This window comes from Nyctibius grandis, chromosome 1 (genome assembly GCF_013368605.1).
Source record: "Nyctibius grandis isolate bNycGra1 chromosome 1, bNycGra1.pri, whole genome shotgun sequence".
NCBI classification, from domain to species: Eukaryota; Metazoa; Chordata; class Aves; order Nyctibiiformes; family Nyctibiidae; genus Nyctibius; species Nyctibius grandis.
Window position 1 is genome coordinate 80,288,523 of NC_090658.1, and position 22,402 is coordinate 80,310,924.

Genomic DNA, 22,402 nt, shown 5'->3' on the forward strand with positions numbered 1-22,402 from the left:
TAGGGAAAATGTGGGCCCTGTCCGGAAGGAAATGGGGAGATCTGGTTACCCGGGATATGGAGAAGGCTGAGGCACTCAACAGCTTCTTTGCCTCAGTCTTCACCAGCAAGAGCTCTAGCCTCACAACCCAAGTCGCAGAAGGCAGAGGCAGGGACTGGAAGGATGAAGAATGGCCCACTGTAGGAGAAGATCAGGTTTGAGACCATCTAAGGAACCTGAAGGTGCACAAGTCCATGGGATTTGATGAGGTGTGTCCATGGGTCCTGAAGGAACTGGCAGATGAAGTTGCTAAGCTGCTATCCATCATATTTGAGAAGCTGTGGCAGTCTGGTGAAATTCCCACTGACTGGAAAAGGGGAAACATAACCCCCATCTTCAAGAAGGGAAAAAAGGAAGACCTGGGGAACTACAGACCAGTCAGTCTCACCTCTGTGCCTGGCAAGACCATGGAGCAGATCCTCCTGGAAACTATATTGAGGCACATGGAAAATAAGGAGGTCATTGGTGACAGCCAACATGGCTTCACCAAGGGCAAATCATGGTGATTTGGTGGCCACAAATTTGGTGGCCTTCTATGACGGGGTTACAGCACTGGTGGATACGGGAAGAGCGACTGATGTCATCTACCTGAACTTGTTCAAAGCATTTGACACTGTCCCGCATGACATCCTTGTCTCTAAATTGGAGAGACATGGACTTGATGGATGGCCCACTTGGTGGATAAGGAATTGGCTGGATGGTCGCACTCAAAGAGTTACGGTCAACGGCTTGATGTCCAAGTGGAGACCAGTGATGAGTGGCGTTCCTCAAGGTCAGTATTGGGACCGGTCCTGTTTAACATCTTTGTCAGTGACATGGACAGTGGGATTGAGTGCGCCCTCAGTACGTTTGCCGACAACACCAAGCTGTGCAGTGTGGTTGACACGCTGGAGGGAAGGGATGCCATCCAGAGGGACCTTGACAGGCTTGAGAGCTGGGCCTGTACAAAACGCATGAAGTTCAACAAGGCCAAGTGCAAGGTCCTGCACGTGGGTCAGGGTAATCCCAAGCACAAATACAGGCTGGGTGGAGAATGGATTGAGAGCAGCCCTGAGGAGAAGGACTTGGGGGTGATGTTTGACGAGAAGCTCAACATGAGCCGGCAGTGCATGCTTGCAGCCCAGAAAGCCAGCTGTATCCTGGGCTGCATCAAAAGCAGCGTGGCCAGCAGGTCGAGGGAGGTGATTCTGCCCCTCTACTCCGCTCTCGTGAGACCCCACCTGGAGTACTGCATCCAGCTCTGGGGCCCCCAACATAAGAAGGACATGGAGCTGTTGGGAGTGAGTCCCGAGGAGGGCCACGAAGATGATCAGAGGGCTGGAGTACCTCTCCTATGAAGACAGGCTGAGAGAGTTGGGGCTCTTCAGCCTGGAGAAGAGAAGTCTCTGGGCAGACGTTCTAGCAGCCTTCCAGTACCTGAAGGGGCCCTACAGGAAAGCTGGAGAGGGACTTTTGACAAGGACAAGTAGTGACAGGACGAGGGGGAATGGTTTTAAACTGAGAGAGGATAGATTTAGATTAGATATTAAGAACAAATTCTTGACTGTGAGGGTGGTGAGATACTGGCACAGGTTGCCCAGCGAAGTTGTGGGTGCCCCCTCCCTGGCAGTGTTTAAGGACAGATTGGATGAGGCTTTGAGCAGCCTGGTCTAGTGGAAGGTGTCCCTGCCTGTGGCAGGAGGGTTGGAACTAGATGATCTTTAAGGTGCCTTCCAACTGAAACTATTCTGTGATTCTATAAGTTTTGCAGAAAAATGGGAGTTTAGAATGTTCTTCTGTTTTTTAACAGCAACTCCTCCCATTGATCCTAGGGTATAACCTATCCTCAAGGAAGTAAGTACATCAAAAAACCTGTAAAATAATATGTAAGTATGTGACTGATCTTCATGGCAATAATTCAAATAACCTCTGCCTTTGGGAAACCCAGTAAACCTAGTAGTGGTGGGCGGTAGACTGATGCAAGTGTCTAAACGGAGTTCTACAGGCTCGAGGGAAAACTTCGTTTTTTTTTCTTTCAAGAATTTGAAGGCTATATTGGTTTCTAGGAGCTTTAAATGCTCAAGTACAATGAACTGCAAGTAACCAAGGCCAGGTATCAGTATTTGCTTTGCACCTGCCCAAAAACTGCAGTTTCTTAAACTTCATCTTTATGATAAGACTTGATTTTTGTGGGAACTTTATTTAACCTTCTGATTTTTATAGTTTCCTAGAAGGGCCCATCTTTTGCGATCATTGTTGTGGTTAAAAGGTTGTTGGAATTTTCTTCTTGAAAGTCCTACAATATGTGGGATATATACTAAAACCTGAAGAGAGAGGTACATGTAGCAACTCTAGAAAGAGATCAGTCTTTCTTCTGATCTTGAAGGATGCTCTGACTTTTTCTAGAAATCCTTCAAAAAATTATGTCTTAAGACTCTCTTGTGATAAATTAGTTCTGGGAATGATGCAATTGACCCAAAGTTCTGTGCACCTCCTGCTGTTCTAAGCATAGTTTTCTACACTCCCAGTCCCTGCGAAGGTCACATTTAATAAGCAATGGAGTAATGAAACTTTGTATGGAATTTTTTGCCTTTAGTTAAGAAATGTTTCTCCTTATAAGCAAAATCCTGTGAAGACTAAGCAGCTATTTTCTACTCTCACGGAGTCACTCAGGTTGGAAAGGACCTTAGGAGCTCTCCTCCAGAAGCTTCCTGTTCTAGAAGGTACGCTCCTGCAACCTTCTTCTAAGATAAAGCAACTAAGATACTCTTTGTTATGTTTCTATTCAGTTTGTGAAGAATATATTTAATATTTTAAAGGCACACATTATGTAGATTCCTGGGACACTAGAATACCTACATTTCATACAAGCTGTATTAAGTGTATCTTGAGTGATCTTTAGTCACTCTCCCCAGATGAGTTGGTGTCTGAGATTTCATAAATGCAAAAAAAGTTACCCAAATCTATAAAGTTCTTTGCATCCCAAAAAATGCTGCAGCTTCTGTGGAACTGAGCGTTTTGAGGCCAGTTTTTCCCTGAAGGCCTTGGTTGCAATTCATGAAGTATTCTTAAGACTAAGACTAGCTAAATGGAAGCACAGATACAACATTGTATAAGTTACTCAGTGACTGAGGGTCAAGCTGTGAACCCGTAACTTTCAGGCAGGTACTTTCTCACTGGGCCACCACCATTCTTCTTTTGCATGTGAGCAAGTTACCATCTTGGCTTAGTCTTAATTATCCAAGCATCACACTCCATGGTGCTCAGATTTATTCAAAAGTTGCTTTGTATCATAAGTGAAGGCTACACTACTTCTAAATTGCCTTTTTTAATTTTTTTTTTGGCTTTGGATGAAAAGCCAGTACAGAGACAGGCCTCTGTCTTCTTCACACCAGAGTCCTTTTTGGTTTTTGTCTGGGAAATCTTGTGTTTCTTTGTGATTCGCTTCACAAAGCTAATGGGTTGAGAACCCTTGTTTACTCAGAGGCAGGGAGAGCAGGAGCGCTGTTAGAAAGACCTCCCTTGTAACCTGCCATAAGAGCACCTTACTGCGAAGTGGGATGGGAACATCAATTCCCCCAAGCCTGGCCTGACCCATTACACAAGTCTACTCTTACTGGATAAACCCTTTAATTACTAGACAGTTACATAATGGTAATGAGCCCTATCACAACCGTGTTTTTCAGGTAAAGACATTCCCCCAACCCCAAGACTTATTTTCTGTATGCAAAGAGATGTTCAGTTGTTCAAGCCCACGAATGAATTTCTGAAATGTTCTCATCTGCAGCCTCCAGTGAGCTTTTAAGTTCAGATGGTTCATGGGTTTCAGAGCATCCCTCCTTCTATTGTTTCCTGTCAGCTGGATATTTAGTTTGAATCCCATTTTTAAAATTTGTTCTCTCCATGTGAAGTAAGTTTATCTTCTCCACCAGTGCTGAATTGTGCTCAAAACGTGCGTCTGACAAGGCTGATTCCCCCTCTACACATCTGGCCGTGGACATTGGAATGGACCAGGGTTTTTCATGTGTTTTGAAGCTATGTTATGCAGAAGGGTATTTAATATATAATTGAAACTTGAGTAGCAGGTGAAAATAAGTCACTATAGACTGCTGTTAACATACACCAAATATATAAAATTAAATGCTCTGAGTATTTAAAGGTATGCATGTTTGAGTGTGATCATATGGTCATATGGTGAATCCTGTGATTCAGATAAGTGCATCTATAATACAGTAGTTTAACGTCCATTTAAAAAATGAGTATGTCAGAGAGTTTTCTCTTATTTACTTCTGACAAGTCATTAATAAAGCAAATTGGATAAAAGCCCTGAGGCTGGTAGAACACTTGCATTTCTAATAAGGAAGCCGACAGTCTTGCCAAATAGCTCCACGCCTTACCACTAGTGCTAGATATAGAATTGTCAGTTATAATTAATTTTGAAAAACAGTGTTTTGTTTTTTTTTTTCAAATGTACCTGCACCTGTAACCATGTGTGCATCCTGATAACCCTTCTATATTGAGCAAAATAGATGTTACTTCCCTGAGATGTTATAGATTTAAAACTGTGCTTATATTGTCACATCTGGGATTGTCAGTTTGAATAGAGGGGGTTTTTTTTCAGAACAGTTTGTATTTCAGCCTAAAACTAGCCTGTGTTTTCAATGACATTATCCTAGGCTTATAAATCTTCTTCAACAGCATAATTGATTTTGGTTGTGTTACAGACTTTCCCAGCTGCTTTTTATTAGAGCTGTGTGAACAGGTGATTTTTTTTTTTTTTTTTTCCTCCTTTTGTTTGACATCTGAAGTGGGAAGGTAGAGGAATGGCTCATCACCACCGCGTATCTCTCCCTGTTTTCCTTCCCCTTGTATCTAAACAGAGCTTGTGTATGACCTGAAACAAAAGGATTGATCTTGTCAGTGGGACACCTTCAATAAAATGCATGGAAAGGAAGGGAAAAATTGCCAGCGGAAGAGAGGACAGCGATCTGTTCACTCAGACCCTGCCAGCAGGCCAGTGGCAACCCCTTTTTGACCCTTCCAAAATACCTTATCACATCTGTGATTGGAAATCTGTTCTGTATTCTTAGTGGTTAAATTTGAAGTAGCACTACTACCCATAAGTATGCCCTCTTCTGCTACACCCACTTGCAGAGTCAGTTGAATTCACAGATGCCTGTGTTTTTGATGGTAGTTTTTTTTTTTTTTTTTACTCCCATTTGGTATCATGAAATTTCCCCCATGTCCCATCTCTTCCTTACAGTATTTGTATTTGCCATGTTTCCTCTCTATTGTTTGATTTCAGAGTTTAATTTAATGAAAAAAAGTGGTAAGAACATTAGCTGGTTTTGTCTCATGCAAATAATTTTAATCTTGTCAGTATTTAAATAAGATTGCTCAAAAATATGAATGGTGCTTGTGATAGTAAATTTATTTTTTTAATGAGAGTGTGAATTACTGATGGAGTTAAACATGACAATTATTGGAGGTTAATATTTTAACTGCGAAGTCTACTGAAATGGCTGCACATGTGGAGAAATACACGAAGTATTAAGTGAAATGCTCATGTTTGCTTGATTTATTCTCTGCAGCAGACGGACTCTAGTAGTAGGAGGTGTAATTTGCAGCATATTAGCTATTAGCCAGTGTCATTGCTTGAGTGGGTGGTGTGAGTCTCTTGTGCCTGTAGAGTGTCACACTGCACATGTGTCAGAGCTAGGCGCTTCTTCCCTGTGCTGTACGATGAATTTTTTGTGAACAGTGTTCTGTATTTACAACTGTGAATCTGCCAGTTTTCAAATGGGGTATTCTGTCACATGGATAATATCTAGAATAAATGCTTCTTGTTTTTTTTTGGTATTTTTTCCCTTCGTGTTTTTTTTTTTTCCCCAAATTCTTAATGTTTTGTAAAACTGAATTGTAGAAGTGTGTGACTTACCTACCTTACTTGGTATGCAGTCGCCTGAGGATGAAGTATGTAATTTGTGAGATACCCAACCTGTAACTTAGAGCAAGCAAAATTGTGCTAATGTTTCTTTTTGGGTACCTTATGCATGTACTCATGGTGTTCACCAGAGGTTTTCCAAAAGAGCCTCTGCTTAATGCATCTTTTTTTTTGTGTGCACAATTTCGCTTGGGTTGCTTTTAGTTCACTTTTTTCCCTAGAGGCACCTGTCTCCTGCCACATACCCATCAAGACTAATTGCACCATCTGGAAGACTTTTGGTGTAGCTGTTACTCGTGCAGAATCTCTCTTGGGAGCTTAATTCAGAATGTGAATGTGACCCCTGAAGCCATGTCAAGTAGCTGCAGTAGTTTCTAGTGTCTAAAGGATGATCACCGTAGGCTTTATTTGTTTCAAGTCTAATGCAGTTTGCTTTAGTGTGGATATGTTACATGTCAGTAGCACAACTTCAGTCATGTTTTGAATGGAATGAGACTTTGACTACTGGTTTGGTAATTCATAGAAAATCCTGTCTAAAATTACATCCAAACCATATATAACGTATAGGCTATATGATTAGGTGTAGAAATGACAGACATGTTGCTCATTATTATACTATTTAATTTTTATGTGCTGTTCTCCATCCTCCCCATCTGCACTTCTCATTAATAGTTTTCTGCTGAGAATGCAAGGCATTCTTTGCTAGCGGTGTTGCAACCCCCCTGAACAGCTCTGAACACTTATTTTTGTTATTGCTGTGAAACTTTGAGTATTTTCAGCACAGGTAATGTTCTGCTGCTGTTCTTCACCTAGTCTGAATCAGGTAAAGAACTGTAGTGCTTCACTTCTAGTGGTCTCTATCTAGGCAGAGACTTATTTAAAGGCCAGTGCTTTGTAATCCTGTGGTGAACACCTTTCTTCTCTACTTCTGTGATATTCTGTCCCTTGGCAAGCTGTACAGCACTGGGCATGAAAAACCAAAGTGTTCTGATTGTTAAAAGTATCACCATAATTTGCTATTTTTTTTAAAAATGTTATTCCTCTCTCATGGGATCCTGCGTTTAGTAAGGCACTCTGATTTTACCAGCATACTTATGTGGAAAAAAGCAATTTTTTCCTAAAACCACTTTTCTTTTAAAATGATGGAATTGTAAATAGTGTTGAGGAAATATATTTGAATTTAATTGCATCATCTTTGTAACTTGTGTGCTTTTGAGTAATGTGGTCAACAGAAGTTCAAGCCAGAGATGTACTTACACCACCACCACCAATTATGAGTTCTGTATACAGGATACATACACACTATATATTATTCATTATATGTATTTTCTGTTTGTTCCTGGGTAGTTTAACGTTCATTATGGCTCTGGCTTTGGAAATCTATAGATTTTTAAGTGTTTAACTGTCTTGGCTGCATTCTGTTAACTGTATATTGGAACCTGGTAGGAAAAGTTATTTATTTGTGTGCTTGGTGAGAATACAGGTATGCAAGTTATAAATTCACAGAATACAGAAGGCAAGCATCTGTCCCCTCCTCTTTAAAATCCCTGACTACATGTACTCGGGAAGCAAAATAAAGGTGAAGGTTGCAGGACCGCAGCATGTGCCCTCAGGGAGCTGCACAAGTTTTCCTGGGTTTGAGTGGTTGGGAAGTACTGCGGACTGGTCTACAAAAGAAATTATCTGCTTCAGGAAGTTATATGGTATCTTCCTTTCATTGGTTCTTATGCTGTTTTATTCAGGGTTTGTTTTGGTTGGGTCTTTGCGGGTCTTTGAGGATGGAAGAAGTGAGAGCTGGTGGCTCCGTGGCATGGTTTCTGCTGAGGAAGTTCTGTTTGGATCTCATGTGCTAAAATCTGCGCTGAATGTCTTCCACTAAAATATTGATTAGCCATGTTCTCCTAGTTTTCAGAAACATTTTAATTGGTTTATTTTAAGTTACCTAGCAAGGTAGTGTGTTAATTGCTATTTGCATTTTGCCGCTCCATTAAGAGAGACTAACGTGTAATTGCGTTATTGCAGATTAAGATTGGTGGCTAGCGCTTGCCTTTGGCTAAATTTCAGCTTTGACTGTTAAACATTTGGTATCACTTGGTTCTTAAAACCTCAATTTAGTTGAGGCAAACTCTGTTCCTGTCTGAGGCCGTACACACTTGCTCTCTCTTTTGGAAATTTAGCAGAAGTTGATACCTTCTCTAACACCACACGTTGCTGAGAGTGTGGAGGTGTGGTGCCACCAGGCTCAGTACACCCCACCCCTAAGTTGTCCTGGGTGTGCCAGCCTGTTAGTCTACAGGTGAAGCAAATGGGATGTGGGCATGTTAGAAAGGCACAGAACAAAAAGCCATGGCCTCGTTCGGCTCATTAGACCCCACCAGAGCTAAAAATGTTGTGGGTTGTGGTAGAAGCCATACGAGCCGTACTGGCCTCCTCTTACGTTAATCATGAGTGGTATTTTAAGCTGTAGCTGCACTGAGTGTGAGCTCAGGGCTTCTCTGGACAGGGAAGCATCAGCCTGGAATCAGTGCAGGTGTGAAGGTCAAGCTGAGTAGCTGTCTAGTACCATCTACCTGGGCAGACTCTTTCATTCTTCTCCTAGAGCTTTTTGAGACATGTAGTTTGGGCCATTTCCCCATCGCTGTAGGAAAGGTAGTAAAGACTCAAGAAAAGAAGTCAAGATTTTTTTTTTTCCAGTGGCACAAGAGCTTTCACACAGAAGGGTGCTGTTTAAATTATTATTTTTTTAGTGTTTATATGTCTCTGTAAATGAAATAGTATACTGAAGATATTCTTGCGTTGTGAAGTGGTGTAAATGTAACGAAAAAAATCCAAATGAAACTTTAGGTTGCATCTACTGTTTTCTTTATTCAAATGTACTTCCAAGGTCAACATCTTAGATTTCCTTTCAGATGTTTTAAAGACAGTTCTGCTTTGATTTCCTTCAGTTATTAGGGCTAAAATTGTACTCTGGAATAAAATGGGTTGAAGTGCTTAGTAATCTGTGATGTGGTTCTTCATACGATGTGTTTAACCAATATTTAGATGATATCAGAGATATGGGCTCTTATTTATTGGAAACTAGTTTACAAATTTAATAGCATCTGGAGTATATTATCCTTTCTTCTAGCTATTTAGCCTTATTGATGAACATAGAAAGTAGAAAGCAGCTTGACAAGGACAGGAAGAACACAATTGGAGACGCTGCAGTCAAAAAGGAAAAAAAAAAAGCTTGCTTTAAAAAAGTTAATTTCTGAGGTGGTATATCTAAGTGGTCATTTAGAACTGCTTTCAACAGATATGTTTTTGGGGGGAGGTTTCCTTCTGACTCCAAATGTAAAGGTTCAGCATTTGAAACAGTACTTTTGTTTAAAACGGCACATCTCTACTTCATTTATCTCTAACTTTTATGTCTTTCATCAGGTTCTACAAAGTCTATTCCTAATATACTTAGACATGTTGTATGTATTGTGCGGTCTGTTCATAACCACTCTGATCTGACCAGTTTTCTTGCAGCAGGTTATAGATTTTTGATTGTACCTTTCCCTTTCTTCTCTTAAAGTACAAGGCTTCTTTTGGCTTTTTTGTACTTCAAACAACAAACTGAAAGCTCTTATGTTCCTGTTACAGTAGATCACATGGAATTATTCTGAAATACTCTTTTCATGACATGACATGAAATGCAGGAGATATGGTGCTCCTTGGAAATAAACAAGATTTAATCCTGAATGCTTGCTTTTCTCTGCAATGGTAGTATTTCATTGTAAGTGTCAGGTAAAAGATGACAAGAGATCATGATTAATAATTGCAGCTTATTTACATGCAAACATCAATATTAAAGACTTGATGAAATGATGGTAGCTTGAGGTCTGAGTCTTTCTTTCCACTTTGGTATGACCAGTGAAAATGGATTGTGAAAACATGCTTTTTTTTTCTTTCCTTTCTGCAGGGGTTTTGTGTACGATAGCCGAAATAATTTACAGATGCGAGGTTTGGTCGTATTGCTTATTTCCAAAGCTGCTGGACCCAGCACGGCAGACCTCTCTTTCCAGCACAACATGGTCAGTGGAATTTATTTCAGGTATGTAGTAAGTTTCTTTAGCAAGATATGCCAAGGTACATTTGATGGGCAACTTCATGGTGGTATCGAAGCATCAAGTAGCCTGCTCAGCTGTTAACGAAAATCAGTATTTACCTAATTACAAAACTGTTCCTCAGGGTTTTTTTAAGCTTTCCACGGTGAAAACCATTTCCTACTCTTTGTATAGCTCTTATAATATCCACACCTATATCTTATTGTGGCTTTTGGGCACAACAAAATTAAAAACATTTGGATCAAGATAGTTAGTTGAAAGTTTATATTGAGAGGTACTTGGATTCAAAAAAGTAAAGATGCTAGAAAATATTTTTTAATAGAGCATTTTCATTTTGAGTTGCTCAGGTGTTACTGGGGTACACACCTACTTACTAGAAATTTCAGAGTCAAATTGCCAGTCTTGTGGAATACCAGTTGGTTTCACTGAGAACACAGGTTTTGCTGTAGCCCCTTTGGAGGATATTTTCCCACGAAACAGCAGTGTAGAATAAAGTTTTTACCTCTCAAATGTCACAGCAGAATTACTGAGCCTACCATTAAGGTTCCTCAGGCTCTCACTGCAGTAATTCAGCTCCATCGAGTTCCTGAATATGTTGTTGAAGTATTTAAACTAAATGACATAATACTAGTGTAACAACAGTAATCAAAAATAGTGGTTGCTCTCCTTTGTATATTTGGCAGTTAACTGCTCTGCTGAAGTAATAAATGGGATCTGGTTGAAAAATTGTAAAATTTGAAGTTTTGAAATCCTTTTGGAAAATTGTGAGTGTTGCTTGGTTGAGGGAACAGATTGTCCTATTTTCAGTTGTGTTTCTGACCACTGTGATGTATTAAATGAAGATATACAAACTTAATGACATGTTTGTATCCTGATTTGTTTTAGAAGTGCAGAGATAGCATTGTAAAATTGGAAAGACCAAACAAATAAGGGTGTTAAAATATATGTGGCATCTTAAAATAACAGAAGAGGAAAATATGTGTGAATGGGTACAGATAGAAATAACAATAAGTAAGAAAAAAGACAAGGCTATGGAAGAGGCTTGTTATGGAGGGCTGTGTTGTCCCTTTAGCTGTTTAATTCTATTCTTGTTTTGTTTCATCCTTAATGTCCCCTTAGGGTTGTAAAAGTTTTATATTTATATGCAAATAATGCTGTATGAAAGCATAATTTTACTTAGTTAATTATGGCACAGGAGGTATTTTAGTTTGTTTTGTAAATGATTAAAAAAGTTTACCTTAAGCGAGCCTCATAAAAGGAGAGAAAAAGCATTATTTTTTGATAACTAAGTTCTTGAGTATGATGATTCTGACCATGGAAGTAATGTTTGAGCATTTAAAGCTGCATTTGGGAAGGTGACTAGTAGAAGTAATCATTAAGGGGCAAATAAGACCTTGAATTAATAATGAGCCAGTTGGTGTAAATGGGCATCATTGGAACTATGCCAGTTCAACCAGCTGAAAATCTAACCTAATAATCTAAGTTTGAGCAAGTCAATAACCATTATAATATCTAGTTCAGAGTTACAAAGGTACTCCAAAAATGAAGCAGTTTTAAATACGTCCACACAGGTTCACTTAAGGTTCATTACTGTCTACAAAAGTGATAACTATGAAGTTGTTAATTTAAATGGATTTTCAACGACACTTTGAGTCTGTAGCGTGGTGTAAATACGAGCAAACTGATGCATGCCGGGAGAATGCCGATGCATTGTTTCATTTTGTTGCCATAGTGGTCAGTTCTTGCCCTCCACTGCAGTCGCTGTGGGCTTTGCCTTTGACTTTGGACTCCTTTCCTTATTTAAGGTACTTATCCAAATACACTCTTAAATGTGAGTCTGGTTTCTGATTTTGATTTCTCCATTGCATAAAGCTAAGAGAACAGGCAGCATGTAAAATTGTGATCTTAATGGGCTTTTGTGATTTGTTTTATGTATTAAAAATAGTGTTTTACAAACTGCTTTCTCCTGAATAATAAGAAAAGGACATCGTTTTCCATAGTACATTTTTGTCTGCTGTCTTGGTTACGGTGTAATTATATATGGTGTGTATATTAGACATACATATCAAAAGCAAAATATATCCCTCAGTGATATGAAGTGAAGAAATATGCTTAATCCTTTATTGTTCATGTATGTCTCCAACTTTGGAAAGTATTTTTTGGAAATAGATTCTTACAGATTTTCAGCTTAGCTGTAAACTATACAGCTCTTTTTGTTACCATGCCATATAGTTACTTCATCTTTATATATAATATTTTGCTGGAGATATTATTTCTGGCACTATGATGAGCATCTTCATTGCGTGATACTTACGTGCTGTGAATGTTATATTGTGGTCTATTAGCTGGGATATGGCTCACTTGATTTTAGGGTACTTATTAGTGATTAATTAATTGCATTCCTGAAATCTGAGCATGAGCTGAGTTGTTCCAGTACTTGTCAGCGATTGCACCAGCCCAGTCTTTCTTTTCCCACTGTTTGTGCTGGAACCAGCTCTTGTGCTCTCTTTAAATATTCAGTCCCACAGTGGATAGCCAGGTTACATCAGTCAGCTATATCTGCACTATATACTACACTAAACGTACAATCTGTGACCAGGAAAATGTAACAGTGCGATAATTATTTAACTTAGAAAACCACAAAAAAAACACGGTGGACTTTTTCATCCTGGAATCTGGCATGTTCTGCCTAACTACTTCTCCCTATTTCATATTCTTGAATCACAATATAAGCAAGCAATACAATAACTATAATTAAAAGAGAGAGACACTGAGAACTGAATTCGGAATAGCAAAAAATTTTTTTTATCCTATTCTCCTGTTCTCTAGATATGTCAGTTCATGGGACAATTGACCTAAATGTATAAAAATAGATTAGCTAGCTGCTTAGCTGGCATCTGTTTTTTCTGGGTACACAATGGAACAAAAATGATGCCTGCTACCAGAGAGCAATCTTTTCCAGAATAATGAGGATTACAATTTAGGTAGTTACAGGAACAGGGATAGCGTAGTTATATGGTGCTGCCTCTGGCCAGCATTGCCTCCAGCTTTAGCACTTCATAATTTGCAGGAGACGTGATCTGCCCACATTAAGCTGGGGGTGTGGGGGTCATTTTATGCAAGGATATCATAATAACTGCTGGTTGCCTTACGGGCCGTGCTGAAGATAAGGAGGGAAGTGTTATAAAAGCCTGCTTGACATGCTTTACTCTGTACCGCCACCTCCCTATCATGTTGCCAGCAACCTGACTTTATTCCTGTTTGCAGAGAAAATAACCTGACTTTACTTCCAGCTCGGCACCAGTGATCCCAAAAGAGGGCGAAGAGGAGAAGCAGCAGCATGATAAACAGCTCTATTTCGGCTGCTGGACAGATTTCCTAATATTGAAACTTTCTGCTGGTCTCTTAGCCTTTAGGAAAATATTTCCTTGGCTACAGTAGCATTGCAAATGTAATGATGAAGTGCAGTGCTCATTACAGAGTATGCAAGCAGTATCATGTAAGGATTGATGTCGTTGCCTGTATTCAAGCAAAGTGTGCGTCCTGTATTTGCTTGAAACTCCTTCCTACTCCTGTGCTGAAGAGAAAGCAAAACTCTCATTTGGGTTTAGGCAGAATCTAAGTAATGATAATTTATCATGCTAATAGTATCAGAGAACACCTTAGATGTGACACAGGAGCCTGGAGCTTTGTAAGAGCTTTGAGATGCATTTCCTAACTCGTGATTATACTAAAGTCTGACACTCCTCTCTGTTGCCTTCTTGGAAAGCCAAGTAGGCAGCCTGCTGTTCTTTGACTTTGCTGCTGGAAATGAGGTTCTTAATTGAAGCTCCAGGATCAAGTGGTTTCTGAACACTCACAACTTTATGCTTCATAGTTGAAGCTAGATTCTTACAGTTGAAGATACCGAGACTGGCTTGGGTCCTCTCACGAAAGAGCCAAAGGGGTATCTTCTTCTGTTCATGTCTGGCACTGCCAGACAGTACTGGCTGGGGGCTGAGGAATCTTCTTGACTTTATATTGAGTAATGAATTCCTGACATAGCCTCTATGTTGCAGCTTCAAATGCAAGTGACATCAAAGAACAAACTTGCACCATTTCTTCAGGCCTAGGTATCCTTGGCTCTAATACAGGAAGTTATTTTCTTTTCTCTCTCACGTTTTGCATCTTTTTTTTGTCATTAGTGCCAGTTTCAAAAATACCCTCTAGTATTGGCATCCGTGGAGTCAGCTCTGCAGATTTCCTTGGATGCTTGTCAGAGGTTTCAAAAAAAAAAAAAAAATCCTTTTTTCAGTCAAATCGGCCTTTGCATTAACACTGGTGAATCCTATGGTCATTGACAGGCAAAGACCTTTTTATTCTACCAAACTCAGCAAGTGTGTGTCTATGTGTGTGTAGAATGGAATATAGAAAGTACTATTTCAGATCTGTACTAAAACCTGGTGAATCCAGCAAACAAATTGCTGGATTGGTACTATCAATATTGGACTCTGTCTGTGCCTCTTCTCCCTCAGATGATGCAGCTGGCCTTTAAAGTTCCAGGAATTAATCTCTTGCAAGATGAACATGCTTTCCTGCAAGAAGAAGGTACTCACTGGATAAACTTGTCTCTGAATCAGAATTCTTCCTGCTGCTTTTGGAAGAGTGGTGGTAATACTGTAGTGACAGTGTTCATGAACATATGCTCCTTTTATGCAGTGTTTTAGTAATGATTTTGGAATTAGCGTTGATGCTGCTTCCACCAAAAGCCCAGTTTTAGTGGAAGTTAGCAGCAGATGCCAACTCCTTGTTATGGTGATGGATCTTTTGCTCATCGGGTACCAGTAGTAATTCTTACTAAGTGCCCTGGGTACCCTTTTTTGGAGACACACACACAGGTCACACAGTCTGATTTCACATGCTCTTTGTCATTGTGGCTATGCCAAAGTCGTCTTGTTCTCACCTTTTCTATAGGAACATTGATTTGCAACTTAAAGGTCTCCAAAAAATACCAGATCTTAACCAGAGGATTCATTCATCCATTGGTTGCTTTTCCTCTGGAAGTTTCTTCAGTTGCAAAGAAGTCGGGAGGATGTAGGCATCATTCTAAGGACCCTAACGACAGAGGACACACTTTTCTGTCCCTTTGCTATTCCATATAGCTTACTCCCGGCTTTTCTTTGCTAGATATGAAAACAAAGCTTTGCCTTAATTTAATTTCCTTCCTCTGATTCCAAAGAGCTTTATGCTATCTTCAAAGAAAGTTTAGCCTTTCATTACCCTCCTTTCAGGATAAATCAGATGCTGCTGATAGTACATCTAGGTTTACAGGATAATTCCAGTTGGAAGGGATCTCAGGAGGTCTGTAGACCAGCCACCTGCTCAAAGCAGAGCCAGCAATGAGGTCAGACTCATCTAGCTTCCTTCATGAAGGTCAGGTCTTTCAAGAACATAATCTTCTTCAGAAGGTGATAATCAAAATGTGTTTTAAACAGATGAGTGAACTTTCTGCCCCCTGCCTTTAGCCTCATGCTCCATGTTTAATGCTGTAGGTGGTGTGCATTCATGAATATGTAGCTCACAAGAGGCCACACTGATGTTGGCATGATCTAGCCTGTTAGGTGTCCTTAAGGTCATTTGAGAGCTGAAATAGCCAAAGAACTTTCCATCCCAAGATTTTCAGAATTCGTAACGTGGGCTTTGTCAAGGCCTACTATGAGAACACAAGCGTAAAGGTCTTGTCTGTTTTAAGGATATGCCACCGAAAGTGGCTGTGTATTAGTGGGGACACTAGGAATCTCTTCCATTTCTCATAGATGACAACTGGCCATCTGCAGCTCTATCTGTTCTTTCTCCATGCCATGGCAGGCGTAACAGAGGTGATGCTGTGCTTGTTAGAGCAGTCTTTAATTGCTGTATGCATGAAAGGCAATCAGGCTGCCTCCAGGGAATTGAAGGGAATTGAACCTATGTGAATGATGATCCTTGGACAACTTCAGTCTGTAGAGGTAAATGTGGACTACTGTAGTCAAAAGTGTAGAGGTTATATACTGGTTATAGTATGCTTTTGAGACTTGCAGCCTGCACAAATTTACGCATATGGACATTGGTTTGTTGACTTCTGCATGTGTCCTGGACTGCTGCTGAACTGGGATTTTATGGTTGAGAGGGATCTGAAATGGCAATACTCTGCTTTCTAATGTATGGGGTGTGAGCACACCTTCTCTGGAGATTGAGAAAATGTAAAAGGTATTCCACTTAGAGTGATGAACAGAATAAATACGCCACAAGAACGTGCACCTTGGGCTCTGCATTTCCCGAGAGCTCCAGTTATTGGCAAGTAGCTTCTGTCCTGTCCTTGTGAATGCAACCAAACAACGGAAAGATGATAATACTGTTCCTGACTCAGAACACTGTCACATCTCCATTTGGAGTAGATGACTACAATAGCAAAGGGCTACCTTCTGGTTTAGGAACAGACAAATGTTACTCTGGCAAAGGAGGTCTTTTACTGTGTAAGCTATATCTTCACTTGCTCAGCTCACCAATAAAGTTTTGCCAGTAAATTCTTTTTACTGTAGACAAGCTTAAAAATGTTTGTAATTCTTCATAATTGCTTTCCAACTTGCTTTCCAACTGAAATGTGAGTGCCTCCACAGAAATCTGTATTTGATTAATTAATAGTTCTACATGAAGAAATCAGATAGTTTCCATTTAAAAGGAAGAAAGGAAAATGCAAATCCATTACAAAGCCTCTTGGCTAATAAGCCATGGCAAACATCAGTAAATTTTGGTGAAGGTGAGATTAATTGTATTATTACGGTGTAAATGACAGAGGTTGCCTTGACCTGTTTGCTACTAAATTTTATAAAATCCTTCTTTCTGCCTTGCATGGTATAGGTTTATCTGTGGTCAAATTCTGTTTGAAAGTTATTGCAAAAGGCAAAACTCAGATTAAATAAAATCAAAGAATGACCATACAAATCATGATTTTGGTAACTACAGAAAGACAAAGAGCGTGAATGTGTGACTTCTCACCTCATCTTCAGACCTTGCCCTTCTCTCAGTTTCTGTACTCTGAACTGTATGGCGTATTAACTTGGGAGATTGAATTTGACTGTTTCTTACCTTCATATTTTGAAGTAAATAAATGATGCCTAACTTTATCGTGGGCTCCTATCATGTGAAGAGGACTTCTGTATTTGTAATAAGTTTTTTTGCCATTACTACTTGTCTGAGTTTTCTTGTAATGGAAAACTAAATTAGATTTACCCTGACCTGGTGCAATGCAGAAGGAGTGGCTATGAACCAGAGTCTGGGAGACTTCACGCTGCAGTGCACCTATCTCCATCAATGATGTAAATCATGAGAGAACAGGTTTAAACAAAATAAGCAGCAAGAAATGAGAAAGATGTGTTAAGACCAGTAGTGTACGTAGGAACTCAAAACTCAAAAAAGGCAGAGCTTTTTTCTTTTGTCTGGTGTAAGTATTCAAACTGGGAGCTTTAGTGCAGAATAGCTGTTGCACTTTAAATTCACACTGCCTTATTGCACACGAGCCCTGGGTCTCAGCTGCAGATATTGCGGAGATTAATCTTATTAATGGAACTGCTAATTGGTATTTGACTTCTAATTATAGTAACAATAGGCCATAACAATCAATCCTCACCTTTACTGGGGCACATTAGGACTCTTTATCATAAAAATTATTTCCTTTGGGACTTACTGTTCTTCTCCTGTCTTCTGGAAGACTGGCTTTCATCGAAGGTGCAGTATCCCAACTAGCATGTGCTTTGAAAGCTTAGCCAATTAACTGGAGGAGAAAATGCATGGTCGTAAAATATTCAGTGTCTAAGTACATTAAGAAGTATGATGCTCTTGACAAAATAATTTGTTTGAAAGATAACCGGAAAAGTATCTCAAAATATGAGCAGTGGTGTCTTTTATAATCTTTAAGAAATGTATAATTTTGTTTCCCAATCCTTGGTAGCTTTCCATTAGCTTTTAGTGAGAGGAAATCTAAACAATTATTCTAAATTATTCTATTTAGTATTTGCTCTCCAGGATAAATCTGGTGAGATTCTTCATCTCATTTACAAGACGAGTCTCAGGAGATGAAAAGCACATACAACTTGATTACATATGCCTGTTGATCGTCTTCCACCCACAACAATAAAAATCAACTCCAAATAAGAATCTAACAATATTACTAATTCATTGCAACCAGTACTTTTCTTCATTAACTTTTTTATTGTTTTCAGCATACACAGCCTGTGCAAATACAGCAATTATGCGTAGAATAAGAAAAGGTCCTGTCCTTATGCTGTAGAATAAACCAAAAGACACTTCATTAAAGCTAATCAAAGACTGTGCAGAGAGACAGGACTCAAATCTTGTTCAAAATAAGTCTCTTTAGCACTAGATAGCTGAGCAAGGTAAGCTTCGTATGTACATTACAAAGGGTTTTTGTTTTGTTTTTTAAAAATGAAGTAATTTTCAGTATCATAGAAAGCACAGTAGGGATGGCTTACCTTGGAGAAACTATAATGCTGCCTGCTGTCTGTCTGTCCAGCCCACCCTTTTCCTGTGGAGCTTCCTCCTCCCACCGCTTGTGAAGCGAGTACTGGACTGCCATGATGTGCAGCATAGCATACAAAACCAGAGCAGCACTGAAAAAATTCTGGAGTGGGTCAGGAGCAGCTGTGGAAGCAAGAAAGTCCTGCCTTCACCCCAGAGGCAACTTTTCAAAGAAAGGCCAGGTGACCTGTGGGTAATAAGACCCAGTACAGCCTTCCTGGGGCGTGACATCTCTGCACGCCAGAGCACTTCGCCAGAGCTGTTCTTTGGTCGTTTGCTGTAAAATCTTTCCCTTGCAACAAATTTCTGCTTGAGAACTTTCACATTTTCTTTAAAAAAAAAAAAAAATAGTATTTGTGAAGAGAAATTTCCAATCATCACCTAAGTGCAATCCCGTGCTGTGATGAAACCACACAACAGCTCTGGGGACTGCTTATCCCTCAGAACTATGGTGTAAATATGACCAATTGCTTCACAGCAAGTTCTTACGTAACTGTATCTATGTAACTTATTTGTCCTACAGTCCCAAAATATCTCCTGTGCTTTCCCATCTGCTGAAGTACCAGCTGTCCTCTTCCTAGGCACAACCTATTAACTTCTCCCTTGACAAATGTTACAATGCAATTATGCAGTTTCAATACAAATTTCTGCAATACTTGGAAAATTGTAGCAATATGAAGTTAAGTATTACGAGGCTTACTGTACCAATTAATTTATTTTCTTAATATGATTTAGTCAGTACTCTGATATAATGTAACTGAAGATATTACAAAATTTTTCACCTGCTGGAGTGGAGTTGAGAAGGTCTTCATTATACTCCACAAGTATATAAAAATATGTACTGATCCTTGGCATATTTGGATATGTATAGGGAATATGTTGTTTCTGTGGTGGTAACACATTGTTTTGGGATTGAGTATAAATAAGAGTGGGCCTGACTTGCTAATGAACAATGCCCTCTTCACTCAGAGGTATCCTTTTTTGCTTAGAGTTCATGAGGCTGTATAAAGACTACACAACATCCATTCCCTTCCATTTGAAATAACGGCGTGTTGTGGACCCTGATCACATTATACATTAACTGAACGAATATTTCTTATCACTTCACTGGTATTTAGCCTTTAACTTTCAGTAGATTTTCATGTGGAATTTGACAGCTCTGAGATGCTTCTAAAGCAAAGAGTAATAATAATAAAAAAGCATATTATTGCAAGTGGTGTAGACAGGGCATTGTGCTGCTGGACAGAGAAGCTTGGTTATTTATAATATATTCCAATATAAAGATGGGCATGTGAGTGCATACAGACAGCAGGTAGATTAGGAAAATACAAGGAAAAAGAGAGAAGTTATGACTTACCACTTATTGTAGTGCTGTAGCCAGGACTGTTCAAGGTAATAAAAAATTTTATTTGGCGTGAAAAACAGGAAGAGAGGCAAGAGAAGACTGCGTAAGAACCTTTTGTGGGTTTTTTGTTGTTGTTGTTGTTTTGTTGGTTTGTTTTCTTTTTTGAAGGTGGGGAGAAAGGGTTCTAAGTTGAATTCTGGTAAAGAATGTCAAATCAAAAAAGCCTTATTTCAGAAACTGAATTTTCTTCAGGGGGTGACAGCTGGATTGAGAGTAACAAATGTTTGGACTGACTCCCTTTTAAGTAGACATCGACTGTGAGATAAAAGTGCATGCTGAAATCTTCATATGGTAGATCTTCATCTTTACAAGCAAAGTTTTTTATTTGATGCAGTAGTGGAAGAGGGATTACTAAGGGACAATAGCAAGAATTAACCTGATAGAAATGATTCATTAATAAAAATGAATCATCTTTGCAGAAACACTTTCAATGAGCATGAGATGGTATTTCAGTAGATTGGAATGGATTCTGTTAGTCCTTGTTATGTTGCATCTTGGCTGATAGAATAAGAGGAAAGTTAAATTGTTACTTAAGTTAATAAAAGGTTTTATGTATGGATGGATTTCAAGACTAGCAAGCCCAGATTTGGAGATAATTGTTGCATTCTGAGTTTAAGTTACTAGAAATACATAGGATGACAGTGACCAGTGATTTGAGAAGAGGAATAAGGAGTTACAGAATTAGGGATAAAGATTTCAAGAATATGAATACAACATGGTATTCTAATGGTGTTGTATTTGAGAAGGTGCTTAGGCAGTCAAAAGAGAAATCAAAAGGTGACGTTTTTTTCTATGGTTTGCAGCAATTGAAAACTGGTGATCAGCACTGACAGCATGATTATGGAGTATGTTCAGCGCACATGAGAATTTGGGGGCCTGATTGCCCAACTCTTGAAGTCCATTGAAGTATTTACAGTTGTAGTTTTTAATTTTTCCAAAGACTTGGCCCAATTTCTGTAAATTTTTGTGGAAAGAGAAGATGTAGTCAAATAAAGTCTTCATCTAATATTTCCAGAAAGGGAAGGAACATAAGAAAGTTTCAGATACTGTACAATGTTTCTGATTTCTTTCTCATAAATGTTATGTTTCACCAAAACGGTGTTCTGTGGAAAGCTTACTTCAGTCTCCTACAGCTAAAATTTCATTCTGGCTTCTGATATCTATGCAACAAAAACAGTACAAAAAGTTCAGCTAAATTAATGTGCTGTTCCAGTCAGCAAATTGAATTTTACCAAAACTATAGTAGTGGCTGCAACCAATAAATGATCCTATTTTGTGGACTCAGGTAGGAATTCTGCAGAAATTAAGTTTGTTCTTGAAGGTGGTTTATTAGCGTATAGCTGAGTCTCCACCATCGCTCACTTGGGGTTAATGTTGCTTGAACTGGTTGATGTCATGTCGCTGCTTATTAAAATGTGTAGATTGAATCATTCTGGGATGAAAGGACCAAAAAATGAAAGCATGAGATTTCCAGATACCTTATTTACATCAGTTCTATAAGGTAAAAATAGATGGAAATTATGCCAATGGTGTAGTAGTAGGTAGTTTTTTTTCATCAAAAGACACATTTTCTCAATATCACGCGATACTCCGTTTGCATAAAATATATACTAACGATAGTGGTAAAACTTTGCGGACATCAAGAGCACCAAATGCTTGTTACTGTGCTGATCTGGTCCCAGAAGCAGCAGTCATTGCCTTGCTCCAAAAGGTTTATTATCCTTTCCCTGCTGGCAATTCTGTCAACACACCTGGTGTAAAGGACAAGGTCTCCGAGAAGTCTGCCGTCTCCTTTAGCTATTAGTCTCATTCCTTGTACGTGGCAGGCAATATCCATCTGCTGCGTACTTCTGCTTTGTGAAAAGCAAAAAACACTCCTATAATAAACCATTTAAATATATGGTATTAATGTCCCTATCCAATTCTGAACACTGAAAGTTCAGGAGGGGAGAGGAGAGCAGGTGTTATAACCATACTTTTAGTTGTTGACTAACATAAAGGCAGTTACAGCTGTTCAGAATAGGACAGGTTTCCTTGATAGTATGGGGCATCTGTGGTTGTGCAAGCAGTGTATGTTTTAATTTTATTTTTTTTCCTCTGTGAGTTGGATATTTATTGGTATTTCAGAATATACAGTATGTTTTATGTAAGCGTGATTAAAAATTATATATTTATATATATAAAATAAACCCCAACCCTATCTGGTACGCTGTATTCTAGTGATTCACATTTTGCTTTTTAATGCCTTTTTCCTGTGCAGTTAGACATATGAACAACCTATTCTCTTAACAGGACTGCTCATTTATCAGGTGTTCGTTCTTCACTGCATAAAAAAGGTTACCTTCTTTTCCCTTGCATAAAAAGGTTCCGCGTATTTCAAGTGTCATT

The 22,402-nt window shown here is 39.1% G+C and overlaps 1 protein-coding gene across 3 annotated transcripts in view; it reads left to right on the forward strand.

Moving 5' to 3' along the window:
- Positions 1-22,402, forward strand: part of PDSS2 (decaprenyl diphosphate synthase subunit 2) — a 134,620-nt gene that overhangs the window by 45,753 nt on the left and 66,465 nt on the right. For all 3 annotated transcript variants that reach the window (XM_068399977.1, XM_068399992.1, XM_068399983.1), the window contains exon 2: positions 9,909-10,040. In XM_068399977.1, coding sequence (XP_068256078.1) covers positions 9,909-10,040 — 132 coding nt within the window. The remainder of the gene's footprint in view (positions 1-9,908; positions 10,041-22,402) is intronic.